Source organism: Tasmannia lanceolata, unplaced genomic scaffold (genome assembly GCF_043159265.1).
Source record: "Tasmannia lanceolata isolate RefF3 unplaced genomic scaffold, GAP_Taslan_0.1 ptg000013l, whole genome shotgun sequence".
NCBI classification, from domain to species: Eukaryota; Viridiplantae; Streptophyta; class Magnoliopsida; order Canellales; family Winteraceae; genus Tasmannia; species Tasmannia lanceolata.
Window position 1 is genome coordinate 41,214,589 of NW_027518690.1, and position 14,470 is coordinate 41,229,058.

At 40.8% G+C, this 14,470-nt stretch overlaps 1 protein-coding gene across 1 annotated transcript in view; it reads right to left on the reverse strand.

The window, feature by feature from the left end:
* Positions 1-252: 252 nt before the first annotated feature.
* Positions 253-14,470, reverse strand: part of LOC143890122 (transcriptional corepressor LEUNIG_HOMOLOG-like) — a 28,947-nt gene continuing 14,729 nt past the window's right edge. Inside the window, exons 8-18 of the mRNA XM_077394681.1 lie at positions 8,541-8,590; positions 8,122-8,436; positions 7,218-7,292; positions 6,420-6,650; positions 6,173-6,314; positions 5,985-6,094; positions 4,829-4,978; positions 3,498-3,653; positions 3,286-3,402; positions 2,961-3,161; positions 253-905 (exon numbers count right to left, since the gene is read on the reverse strand). Of these exons, the coding sequence (XP_077250796.1) occupies positions 762-905; positions 2,961-3,161; positions 3,286-3,402; positions 3,498-3,653; positions 4,829-4,978; positions 5,985-6,094; positions 6,173-6,314; positions 6,420-6,650; positions 7,218-7,292; positions 8,122-8,436; positions 8,541-8,590 (1,691 nt within the window). The 3' untranslated portion in view covers positions 253-761. The remainder of the gene's footprint in view (positions 906-2,960; positions 3,162-3,285; positions 3,403-3,497; positions 3,654-4,828; positions 4,979-5,984; positions 6,095-6,172; positions 6,315-6,419; positions 6,651-7,217; positions 7,293-8,121; positions 8,437-8,540; positions 8,591-14,470) is intronic.

Genomic DNA, 14,470 nt, shown 5'->3' on the forward strand with positions numbered 1-14,470 from the left:
ATGAGACAAGTTTGGAGTCCAACCCGTTCATGCTGACAGGCTTGAACAGGGATAGTAATCCTCGTGGTGAACAGTAAATATGATTTGTTGACGATAAACTTATCCAAGTGGGATAGCCAAATCAAACGAACAGCTTATCCAGGCGTAGCTATCCCCATGCAAAACAACCTCTTCAGCGAATACCGTATATGTAAAGATAATCCAAACAATTCATCCACCCAAGCAGACTAAAACTGCTTTCATGTCAAATACTTTGATAGTGAAACACCTTACCTTTTCACACCGGGCCATACCATCCCCAACGTAAGTAAAAATAACATTTTTATTATACAATTACTATCCCCAACACAAGCAACAGAGAAAGACAGAGATTTGAAATTACTTACAAGCCTAACATAGTAACATTTTCCCTTCTCTCATCTTCTTATTGAGTCTCCACCGTGTTCCTACAATCTAATTCACATCATTGAAACAACCCCTCCATGAGATTTGGAGGTGCTTCTCCCCCCACTTTAGATGTCCCACGAGCCTTTAGCCCTTCACCATTACCTCTTCTTCAGATCTTTTTGTACTGTTGCCCTGCATATGCTCTACACCACCAGTACTCCGAAACGGCAAGGGAAACCCAGTTCATTTCATTTAAACAAAAACCCACCAAATCAAACACAAGGGTGGCCCTTTTTTTTTGAATTTGCTGTTGAGAAATTGATAATGGCAGCTGAACCAAGAGAGAGCCCTTACCACCATAGGGTGGTCCCCACCTATTTCCATATCTTGACGGATTTGTCATGGCTCGCAGACGCGACCATCCCAGTAACTGGCGACTGTGCCAATGCCGCAATCACACCTTCGTGTGCAGCAACTGTCATTTTCTTGTTCTCTGTTATGTTCCAAAACTCCAAAGACTGCAAAAATTATTACAATAATCAGAATCAGCAATTTAGCATAAAACTTAATACAAATTCACAAGGTAAACTATCATTTTTTCCGTGCTGGTTATGAGTTCTGACGTGTTTTCATCAGGTCAGTTGGATGCTTACTAAATAAGTTTTTTTTTTTTTGAAAGGTAATGCTTATTAAATAAGTGAATATACACTCCGAGCTCATCTATCCATGGTAAGAAACGAATTTGAGGGTTTAGCTGAAGTAACTTTCATAAACATATTCTTAGATAGATAGCAAAACACCGCATACATTTATATGCTCAATGCAACATGACCACTGATACCGAATGGATAATTCCCACTGATGGGTGCATGCCAAATGAAGGATCTAGTGCCGTATTACGGAGATCCTCCAAGTTCAAAAATCCTAGAATACGGATATGGTAAGGATCCAATATGTAAGTGTGGACTACGTGCAAGAATTCTTAAAGAGTATTAAAATAGGGTAAAAACTGAATGTGGTTTAAATTTTGAAAAGCACATGCATCTCTCCCTTACAACAAATCAGCACCTCATTTCCTCTCTCTCTCTCTCTCTCTCTCTCTCTCTCTCTCTGGATTCTTGTTTGCTTGATGATGCAGAAGCTTATGATTCTCGTTCCCTTTATGATGAGGAATATTAAAAAAAAAAAAAAAAAGATTTATGCTCAAAAGGTCATCTTAGTTTTCTCTATATATATGAAAGACAAGAACGGCAAAAGCAAAATCCAAAAATAAGGATACGGATCAGATGTATCCACCCCTATCCCACACCCTTACGGTATCTTGAGTAGGGTATTATGCCCGTTTGGAAGGATCCTGGTTTCATAGGAGGTTCCCAAAGAAGCTAAAGATCTAGTGTATGACATAATAGGTTTGTTCACTTGTTGGTGTTGGGAGACTTGACCAACTGACCAAGTAACTTAAAAAACCCAGTCAACTAGGTCTAAATCCATAATAAGGTCGAGTAAAAGGTGTAACGTAGTTTTATTGGCACCTAAAAGGACTTAATAAATCCTTGGAAGAACTCAAAAATGACAACCGGGTGTGTTGAGCTGAGCAATAGATCTTTTATTATAGCTCTACACTCATGCAAGGGCCACTTGAGCTATTTCGGGGAACGCATGTTTGACTTTGGTACTGTTAAACAAGGTTGCCAGAGCGGGAATCGAAAGCTCCCAGAATGGTCGGAAGTCGCCGGAGAGTCGCCGGAGATTCGCCGGGAATCATTGGGGAGTTGGGAATCGCTAAGGAATCTCTGGGGAATCGCCGAAAAATCGTGTTTCACATAACATTAAACTGAGGTTCCCAAAAGTGGGAATCGTGTTTCCAGGGAATCATAAACCGTGATTCCCAAAAGTGGGAATTGGGTTTCCTGCGAATCCGAACTGGGATTCGAGAAGATTCCAGTTTCGGATTCACAAAACGGGGAATCGCGGTTCCCCACTCCCAAAGAAGAATCCTGCTTCCTTGCTATTAATTGCACTTAGGTGGGGTAGGCTGAAAGCTCCAAAACCACCATGGTTTGAAATTTCGGTTTCGGCAAAAAATTCGGACCTAGCCCAAACCGAAATTTCAGCCGAAACCCCGAAATTCGGCAAAGACATGAAATGTTGATTTTTTGGGCCGAAATTTCGGAAAGGAATAAAAAATTAATATATTTTTTTTCAAATTTCGCCGAAATTGATGAAATTCCGGAAATTTCAAATTTGATACGTTTCGCCAATTTCGGTTTCGAAACGTTTAGGTTTCGGTCTTGACTGAAATCCAAAATTTCGGATTTTGGACGAAATTTAAAACCATGTAAACCACTCAATTGACTACTCGCAGAATGAGACTGAGAAGTAAAAACACAACCGGGTGCACAAAGAACTCAAAAAAGGACACAATCAATTCAGAAAATTGCCATTATGATTCTCACCCAGGCCAGCCCCTTGTAGTGTAAAAGGAGAGTCATTAATACACTAGAGGGGGTGGCCCGGGGAAGAAAAGGGGGCAAATTTATCACTTCCTTTTTTGTTATCATCAGAGTGATTACCTGGTACCCTCCAACAACCAGAAGGGCAGGATGACTTGGATGGAAAACACAAGAATAGAACTTGTTCCCATTTGAGCTGAGCTCATGAATGCATTCACCTCTCCCCGCTAACGACCATACCCTCACAGAGTCCTGGCTAACAGATGCTAAATAATCCCCATTCGCATCCCAGCAAACAGAGTGCACCTCTCTGGTATGGCCCTGAAAGTAATTAGAATTGTGAGATAAATTCAAAGTAGAGAATCAATAACATGTTCCACGAAAGTTGGTTTGTCTCTGAACTATAGGAAATGCTGGGAAAATAAAAAGAATGTGTTGACAATACCTGTAATGAGTGAGTAATTCTATCTGTCTCAACGTCAAAAATGGATACCACTTTATCTGCTGCTGCTGCCAGTAAAAGTCCGACTCTAGGCTGAAATCTCACTTGTGTTATACCACCCTGTTCCATCAGAAATACGGATTTCAAAACAAGATAAGACAACAAATTCCAATGCCAAGAAGGCGAAGAAGAAGGAAAAAGGATCAGAAACCAGCCTTGGAAACACGTGTGGATGAAGGCTGATTGACATTCCAGAATCGAATTTCCCCGTTACCATCAGAAGAGCAGAAAAGATCTGTCTTCTTTGGATGGAAATCTAGTGACATCACATGTGATTGGTGTCCAGTATATACATTCAAAGAATATTTCGGCTGCAAAACATAAGTCAAGTCACATGGCCAGTTTATCAGAGTCCAGTAATCCAGAAATTAGAGATGCATTTATCCGTTGAAGCCAATAAACTTAATTTCTCTATATTCAAAACTCTATATGTGCATAGAGTCAAGGACCCAAAATAAGCTTGGGTGAGTGTGGGAGTGTACCAGGTTGATTGGAAATTGCTCATATGGGTGTCAGAGCAAATGACAATTGGATTTTTTCTCACACACAAAAAAAAACTATAAACCTTGGGTCTAGTAAAGAAAATAGAAATGAGGTTAACTCTCCACCATATAAACTTCTGAATACTGATCAATGGGGGAACCTTTTAGTGCCTCTTGGAGCCTTGGGCAGGATGATCACATCTCGTACTTGTTTCAGAAACCATTGATTTAGTGGCACCCTAGCAACCCGGTTAATTCATTCCTCCAACATTAGTGGTAAGACACACTAATAGCATTCATTGAGTGATTACTCATAAAAAATATGATTTGAATTTAAGGCATGATTCATACAATTCCTTGTTCTTGGCTTTCAAACATCAAATTTGAAGTCATCTTCAAAAAAAAAAAAAAAAACATCAAATTTGAAGCAATTAGTATTGTATTTTCTTATTAGTTTATTAAGTGAATAAGTAGCATATCATTTTCATATAATATGCAGCCAGACATAGATCCATTAGTAAGAGGGAGAAATAAAGTTTTTCCAGGGTTTATTACGGCATGATAAAATCCTTTTGTAGTTGTTTTCCTTGCCTAAGAGAAAAGTGGCCTTTTGTCCTTCTACGGATGATACTTACCAACCCTAATCCCAAATGGTAGCCAAGGGTCTAGGTAACAGCCTGGAAGCCGAGGAGACCTCCTGAATTGACTACACATCAACATATAGATGAAAATTACTTGCTTAGAGACTATAGTTATCATAAAAGGAAGGTAAATGGTAGACATTTAGGGTGTTATTATATCAATTAGAGGGTCATTAATGGCGTATGCCTCAAATTGGAAGAAAATGATGTCAAGGCAGAACTAATTAACAATCCACTTATAAGTGAAGTTATAACTTAGAAGGCATTCTTTGCAACTAACAGTAAGTAAACATGCCTTGGGCTTGAAGTCACCACAGATGTATAAGATATAACTAGAGAGAAAAAGAGAGTAGAAATCATTACGTCTGATGCACTCCACAGACGCACTGTCCTATCAAAGGAAGAGGTTGCTAGTTGAGTTGAATTTGGCATGAAACGAACATCTGTAATGATAAAACTGTGCTCTTCTGAAGTGCTCACTGTTTCCAACGTGTCCATGTTCCAAAGAACAGCCTGGTAACACAAAGAACAGATTAATATGCATCCCCATCACCTCTAGCGGCATTCGGCCCTGTTCGTTTCAAATTATGGCAACCGATTGTCAGCCCTAAACCTATTATTGGACTCAAATTTAGATGTAATTTTGAGTCCAATAATAGGTTTTGGAGTTACAATTGGTTGTCAAAATTTGAAACGGACAGGGCATTAGCAAGAAGAAACTTCAATCTTCATTGAAGACATATCGTCTAATACCAGCTTCATAAATAAGTCTGTATAACTTGAACATAAATAGTGTGTCAGTATCCCATACTGACACAAAGTGTCACAGAGGACAACCCCAGCAATCAAGTTATATCAGTTAGATGAGAACAAGGAATGATATACAAATATAAAAACCAATATAATGCAAACTGAAAAGGAAGAATACATTAAAATTACATTTGGTATATAAATAATACTAATTGAGAGGAAAGGAAAACTATTAGGGGCCGTTTGGATACACGGATTTTCGAATCTTGGATTTCCTAAAAATCCTGGATGGGAGACGAGAGGAGACCCTCTGTCGTTTTCTGATTTCTCGCCCTTCTTTCCGTCGAGCGAGAGTGTAGGAGATCATCCCGTTTCCAGGTTTTAGAAAACTCAGGATGGAGGAGAGATTTCTAAAACCTGCGGGAGAGATTTCTAAAACTTGGATTTTTTACTTAAAATCCAGGATAATGGATGGTAAAATCCAGAATTTTACACCGCTTTCAGACTAAAACCTGGATTCTAAAATCCACGTATCCAAACAGCCCCTCAAGGTATTGTCCTAATTCCCATACACACCAAAAGAGTTTGGCATGGCAGTAAGTCAAACAATTGAATTTCCTTATTACATGGGCTATCATGCACTATTAATTGACAGGAAAGGAAAACTATTAAGGTATTGCTTTGATTCCCATACACTCCAAAAGAGTCTCTGGCATGGCAGTAAGTTAAACAATTGAACTTCCTTATTACAAGGGCTATCATGTATTACCTTCTTCTCATGTCCAGCACTAGCTAACAATTTTCCATCTGAAGAAAAATGGCAGCAGACAACTTTGCCATTGCTTGAACGCGTACTGCCAACTTCACTAAAGGTAAAGCCTGACATGGAGAATATGAGCATGGCTTCAGTTATTTGCACAACTACTGTACAGAATAGATTGATAAGATCTTAGATACCCTTTGAAGACTCTTTTTTCTGCTCCGTCGGACTTCTTTTTAATGTGCCAAACAGGTCCCTTGCATCTCCATCATCATGCGATGGAAATGATTCCACATTATCCTCTAAGGAACCGCCATCTGCAAAATGTTCCATGTCTTCCTGCCATATGATACATAAAGTGATGAGTAGGCCATGTTGAAACTGTGCGAAGAGTGTTTCCAGGGACTGTAAATGGTGTGGCAGGAGGGGGGGAATAAAAGTTACCAGCTGATTTGAAGATGAAGCAAGTCCGCCTGTTCCATCTGAACCATAAATCATTAGACTTTTTGGCATACTATTAACATGTTGCAGACTTCCTGTCATGGCCACCCCATCGCCAGGTGTATGACTGGACAGAGTTGATGGTGGCGAATTAGGAGAAGGACCCACTGTATTTCCCGTACCAGTACTGTTTGCAGCTCCAGAAGAAGAAGGTTGTTTCCTTTTTCTGTTATTCTGAAATTATAATAAACAACAACCAAATAAAGAAAATAATTAGCTTAGAGAAAGGAACATTAGATAATATTGCATAGCCTGAAGTTGCTATAAACGAAAGGAACGCATATCAATGTTTTCACATAAATATTTTACTTCCTAAAATTTTGGTAGCAGTCATGACCCAGACCCACGTTATGGTCTGGTTTATCAACGCCCATGTGTACCTGCTGGACAGGCTAGAAGATCTAGAGGATCTGCTTAACATGCGCCTTCCTAGTTTGTTTATTTCATGCCATGTGTAGTTCCCTTAGCTTGGTTGGTTTCCCTTTTAGAGTTTATTGTTTTTGAGACTTCTACATTAGTTGTTTCCTTTTGTAACTCTCTCTATTTAGGAGAGATTGTTTCCTTTTGTAACGCTCTCTATTTAGGAGAGAGAGGTTGGTCGACATGACAGATTTTCTTCAAACTTTGGCTTAGCAGACTGGGTTCCCTCGAAGAAACCATTATAATCATAATACAACTCAGGAACCAACCTTGAAAAATATAAAGAGATGTCATGGAAATATTTCTACACAAGAGTACAACCTGTTGTAGTTGCTGCTGCTGCATCTGGTCCTGTTGTTGCTGAGACGACGACTGCTGCATCTGGGCCATCTTCACCTAATTACAAACAAACCCATGAGAGGCTCGGAAAGATTGCAATACAAATACAAGCAAAAACCCTTTTGACAACCAATTTAGGACACACAGTCACTAAATGTTAGCAAAATGAGACGATCAATCCAAGAAACTTGTAGAATTCTGTGACTAGAAAAGATATCAGAATTTGATGAGCTAATAAAGCCACAAAAGAATATAGAATTACATGCATATTCTGTAAACATGTTCACAAAGTGCTTAAGGACATGCATATATAGATGCATTTCCTTGTATGTATACATATTACATAGTATGGCATCATGTATATGCAACACATTCATAGCTATGTAGATGCCTACATATACATATATATGTGTACACGCATATATGAACATTCATATAAAAGTGCATGTGTGAACAGTTGCATCAATTCGAACAGAAAGAAGCACTATAGATTCACCATAATTATATTTATTACTTCGAAAAACTGCACTAATCAGCTAATCCATAGCTATCAATTTCCAGTTCTTTTAGGATCCCATGTCAACCTGACCCATCAAGACTGTCTGGGAAACAAAATGTTTCCAGTTAATTAGTCTCTATGTTTGAAATTAGTTGTTTTTTTTAATCAACAAAGTGATATATATGAGTCTCATAAACTAGAAATTCCTTTTCATTTTTTCTCAATTTCTAAAACAAATGAAAAAAAGCACTATATTTGAAATTGGTTGTTTTTATCAACAAAGCGATAATACGTGAATTTCATAAACTAGAAAATGCTTTTTATTTTTCTCAATTTCTCAATCATACGAACAAAAGGAATCCCAATGTGACACATCAAAAAACTAACCTTCATGAGATATTCTGCTTGATCCTGCGATGATATTCTGACCTTTGGTGAACTTGATTGAATTGGGGAACCTAGAGATCCATCATTTCCTGTGGGCTGACCATCTTTCACATTCAAACTGCCCCTTGGTAAACCCCTAAATCTCCGGGGATCCATATCTCCATAGTTAGGTGAATTCCCTAGGTTGCCTTGTGCCTGAGCCTGTGCTAGGAGCTGTTGTTGCTGCTGTGGTGTCAATAGCTGAAACTGACTTGGTGTCTGCAAAAAAGGCTTCTGTAGTTGTGGGCCTAAATTTGGGCGTAGATGGTCGATTCCCTGTATAAATTCATATATATTTGAAATCAGAAAATATGTGATCCAAATTAAAAGATGCCAACACTCGCACCTTCAGTTCAAATGAATTTCAGTAAACAACTTACAGTTAAAGGCCAACCCTTCAATGGAAGACCACTGACACCTTGGTTTAACCCTGATTAGAAAGACCAGGCAAAGATATTAACTTAAAGTAAAATCCCTAGAGGTAAATTAGCAAAGGGGTGACTAGTGCATCCCTTCTTATTAGAGACCACGTGCCGTTATAGTTGTAAGGCTGGATTAAATAGTATAGCACTCGCATATTTCTATTTTGAGCCCGATCATCTTGATCGGGACTTTTGTTTCTTTTGCTACCTAATGAAACTCTGATACTCTCATATAAAAAAACAGATAGTGTAACAAAGTTGTTTCTCCAAAAATTATGCATAATCATGATCCAATTTTAAAACTAAATTTTGTGCAGATGTGATTCCCATTCATGTCAATTCCATGGCACTTCCAAACAGATTTTCATGGAAATAACTGCTAGAAATATTTCCTTGCATTAATAGCCTTAAATTGTTTTCATTACTATTACAACATATTATCTCATGCTTGAACATTAAGTCGAAATACAACATAAGTGAGCTAATAAGGTCCATGACAAGCTGTGTTTGTCCATTTTTCCCCATTTTTCCCTCCACTGTTACATGGGTTAGGATGATCCTATGGGGCTGATTTTTTGTGGACACCCTATCTAGGTAAGGGCCTTTCAAATGAATGGTTTGGATCACCCCAAAAATGTGGGCCCCCACTGTTTTTAACCCGACCGAGTAGATAAGCTTATCTACTCGACCGAGTACGCACACCTTTCCCATATATATATATATATATATATATATATATATATATATATATATATATATATATATAGAGAGAGAGAGAGAGAGAGAGAGAGAGAGAGAGAAGTGTTCCTACACAATCATCTAGATAAGTTATCTACTCCGTCGGCTTAAAACACAGTGGGCCCACATTGTTTCGGTGATCCAAACCATTCATTTGATAGGTCCTCACATAGATAGGGTGTGCCATCAGTTCCATAGGATCATCCTAACCCTTCGAACTGTGGAGGTAAAAAATGGACAGATTTGTGAAGGTTTATACCCGTCCATTTTAACCTCCACAAATCGAAGCGTTGGGATGATCCTATGGAGTTGATTTTTTGGGCACACCCTATCTAAGTGAGGGCCCATCAAATGAATGGTTTGCATCACCCAAACAATGTGGGCCCCCACTGTATTTTAAGCCGACGGAGTAGATAACTTACCTACTTGATCTTGTAGGAACACTTTCCTCATATATATATTTGAATAGTGGGTGTTAATAATACTAGATTTCACAATGAGCAAACTGATAAAATATGAAATGCATCTTATGTCACACACAAGCTGCAACCAAGAATCCTAAGAAAAAGAACTCTTAAAAAACTGAGGCCTAAACATCTTTATCCCTCCTTGGAACAAACCAACATTTTCAATCTCCTCCACTTCCTGAATGGATGTTCCAAATTGAGCTCTATCAGATATTCAATAAGTAGAGTCAAAGCAGACGATTTGTAAAAATAAGCCTCCCAAAAGAACCTAGAATAGAGAAAGTAACCACCTAGATTTAGGCAACGAAGAAGGAAGATACATACGATAACTAAAAATAAAAACACCAATATCATCGCTAACCCTGCCACAATAAATAATCGTACCTATACTACATTATAAAGTGAGAGTGTGAGACCATCCCTCCCCCCCCACCCCCCACCCCCTCTTCCTACTTCCTGGATGGAACGATCATCGACCATTTAAGAAAATATAAAAAATTTATTACATAAATAAGAGAGCAACATCAGTAAATCAGATAGAAAGAGAGACGCATGAAGAGACGTGTTTCCATGAAAAGCAAAGGCATTTCCACAAATCAAATGTAACGCTAAATAGCAACCTTCCGTCAAAAATAAAAGCAACTCACTTCCTTCTCCCCAGTCTTCTTCCACAAATGGTTTTTCGATTCGATTTCTTTTCATCTCAATTCCCTTTCCAAAAGAATGATACAAAACCAAATGTAGAAACAAAAGGCTGCAATTTTCCTACAATTTTCTCCAACAAATAATTAAGAACCAGCTTCTAATTCAATTGTATGAAGTAATGATAAAAAATGTTGAGAAAATCCGCCGGGCAAATTAGATCCAATCGTGCAGAAATAAACGGAAAAGTAAATAATAAAACCAAGCCACGGGATGAACACCGAGATTTTACATGGTTCGGCCAATGCGCCTACATCCACTGGCGAGAACACAATCTTCACTATGAGGAAAACATATACAAGGATTACAATGGATTAAACCCAAGCCTACGAACCCGCAACCCTTTCCTTGCCCTCTCAACCAAGACCGTACACAAGAGATAACCCGAGAAAAAACCCAAGAGAAAACACGGGAGAAAAACACAAGAGAGAACCCCAAGAAAAGCCCTTCTTCTCCTTCTCTCTTTCTCTGTCTCTCACTCCCCAAATCATAGCCTCCTCTTGCCCACCATACAAGACTCACTCCTAATGGGCTTTTAAACTTGGGTTTTAGAAACAAACTAAAATACAGAATTTCCATTTTTTTGCCTTCCCACTATTATTACTGTTGGAATATGTAACTTGCCTAAGGGCATTTAGGACTTTATACATTCCTTTATGTTTTAGTATAAAGATATGAGTCAGGGGGAGATAACCCAAACTCATTTATTTTCTCTGTCTAAACTTTCGTCTAACATGGTATCAGAGCCTTAGGGTTTTCTGATCCCTAGGGTTCTCTAGCAGCCTCCATCTTCTCCGCCACCCCCCTCGCCGCGAAACCCAACTCCGGGCCAAGTTTCATCGGAGGCAGACCGGCACCACGTCTCTCTTCCCCTGCGCAAAGCTCCTGCTCCTGTACCCCCGCGCAGCAACCACCACCCCACATTTTCCACCTAGGGCGGAAATTATTTTCCAAGAACGAGGATTTGCACCCTCCCAAAATTTTCCAGGAAAATATTTTCTTCCTAGCTTGGAAAACTTTTTCCAGGACCGAGGATTTTGCACCCCCCAGGAAAATATTTTCTGACCCCCCCCCCCCCCCCCCCCCCCCCCCCCACAAAATCACTTTCCTGGAAATAAGTTTCTAAGGCTGTGTTTCACCTCGCATCAGATTTTTTTTTTCCAGCCCCAATTCCTAGGTTTGCTGATAAGCCTCACACCCCAAGTTTTTCAACCCACATCACTTTTTTCGCCTCTTCCTTTCATCCCTTGGTAAACCCTACCACTCTTTTCTCCCTGTTATTATGTGTTAGATCTTCATCTCTTACCCTACTTTGATTCTTGTTTGTCTTTGCGGCTCCCCTCTGTGTCTCATGGCTTCCCTCTTGTCAAGCTTCGTCGATGCCCGTCATTCTTGGAGCCGCGTCTAGCTTTCTTGGCCTATCCTAGTTTGCCCACCTATTCTGTTATCTCCTGTTATTCGTCTTGGTTTGGATTGTCTGTTTCTTTCTTGCTTGTTGTTATGGAGGAGGTGCTTGACAATCCTTCCACAGGAGTGGCTCCTGGTGTTCGTCCGACACCCTCTTTGGCGTCGTCATCATCTCTCTCTGTGGATGGATCATTCCCACATATCACTACTGTTAAGTTGGATGGGGCAAACTATGTTACTTGGAAAGCAGCCGTCGAGAAGTATCTTATTGCCCGTGGGAAAGCCCACGTCATTCGTCGTGATCCTCCTCCTACGACGGATCCCACCTTTGATCGATGGGAACAGGAGGATGCTCTTGTTTGCACCCTTCTGTGGCAGAGTATGGCCCCTCATGTCTCTGGGCCCTTGATGCTTCTGCCTACTGCGAAACGGATATGGGATCAGTTACTCTTCTTTACTCTGGCGTGGCAAACATTAGTCAGATCTGCTCTACCTATTCTGAGTGGGTGCGTTTCCGCCGTGGTGATCTTCCTCTTGCCACCCATTACAGCCAATTCGTTGGCCTCTGTCAGCAGCTTGATGTTTACATGCCACTTACCACGGATCTCACAGAGGCTGCCCGTCAGAGGGATCAGATCCGTGTTGTGCAGTACCTTGAGAGTTTGGGTCCAGAGTACATGCATCTTCGTCAGCAGATTATCGGTTCTAGCGCTATTCCTTCCCTTACTGAAGTTTACTCCCGCGTCCAGCAGTGCTCTCCTGGTGATCCAGTGATATCTGTTCCTATTGATGGTTCTGCTCTCGCGACCTATAATGGCAGTACTCGCCCGCCTCGTGGTGGAGCCTCCTCTGGTCGTGGTCGTACCGGCCGTGGTGGTGGTCGTTCTGGTGGTGGCCGTGGCCGTTCTTTTTGTACTCACTGTCAGCGCGAGGGACATTATATTGACCATTGCTATACCCTGCATCCCGAGCTTCGTCAGGCACGCTCGGCTCACATGGGTGCTGCTACAACTTCGGTTTCAGATTGCGCTCCCTCTGCTTCTGTTCCTGCACCAGCTGATTCCACCTATACATTATCCCGTGCCGATTATGAGGAGTTCCAGCGTATGCGGCTCAGTTCTCGTCCTCCCTCTGCAGGTTTCGCCCAGCCAGGTAGTTCACCCACTACCCTTCTATCTAGCTCAGGGTCATGGATCATTAACTCTGGGGCATCCAATCACCTGACTGGTAACTCTTCTCAGCTTCATTCTTTTCGCTCTTTCTCATCTCCCTCTTAGTCTATCACCCTTGCTGATGGGTCCATTACACCTATCACTGGTGTTGGTCATATCTCCCCTCATCCTGCTCTTACCATATCTTCTGTTTTATGTGTTCCAAAATCACCATTTAGTTTACTTTCAGTTAGCCAAATTACTAAATCTCTTCATTGTTCTGTCTCATTTTTCCCATCTTACTGTTTGTTTCAGGATCTCTCGACTGGGAAGATGATTGGAACGGGTCGTGAGGTAGATGGACTCTATCGTCTTGACTGCCGGCCGCCTACTGTCTTACATAGCTCTATGGATACATTTCAGTGGCATTGTCGCCTGGGGCATCCTGCGGCTGCAGCAGACTTCTCTGGTTCCCGGTTCTAGTTTTCAGTGCGAGTCCTGTGAACTCGGGAAGCACCGTCGTGTGTCGTTTCCGTCCCGGATCATTTGTCGAGTGTCTAGTCCATTTGAATTAGTCCATTTTGATGTATGGGGACCCTCTAGGATCGCGTCTAGTACTGGCTTTCGGTATTTTATTGTGTTTATTGATGACTTCTCACGCATGACCTGGTTATATTTACTTAAGAGTCGATCCGAGGTGTTCTTTGCTTTTCGCATATTTCATTCTGAAATTAAGAATCAATATAATTGCAATATTAAATGTCTTCGTACTGACAATGCTAGAGAATATTTTTCTGATACTAATAGCTTTCAATCCTATCTCTCCCAACATGGGATTTTACATCAGTCTTCATGTGCGTACACCTCTCAACAGAATGGTGTTGCTGAGAGGAAACTTCGTTATTTGCTTGAAGTAGGTCGCACTCTTCTTTTTCAGATGAGTGTTCCTAAGGCATACTGGAGTGATGCCCTTCTCACGGCGTGTTTCTTAGCAAATCGTCTTCCTTCCTCTGTCTTAGAAGGTGCCTCTTCTTTCGAGATTTTATCTCCTAGTAAGGAACAGTTTCCTCTGACACCCCGTGTATTTGGATGTGTTTGTTTTGTTCATCACCTTGGACCTGGCCGTGACAAACTCGATCCCCGGTCTGAGCGTTGTGTCTTTCTGGGGTATTCCCGTACGCAGAAAGGCTATCGTTGCTATAGCCCACATCTCGTACGAGATCCCGTTCCACTGCACATCCTATTTCGAATTTTGTTTCTTATGATAAGCTCACCAGTACCTTCCAGAGCTTTGTTTCCTCCTTGTCTTCTATCTCTTTACCACAGTCAGCGGCTGAGGCTCTTAACCATCCTGACTGGCGTGATGCTATGAACCTAAAAATGGGCGCTCTTCATAGTAATGATACATGGGATCTGGTTTCCC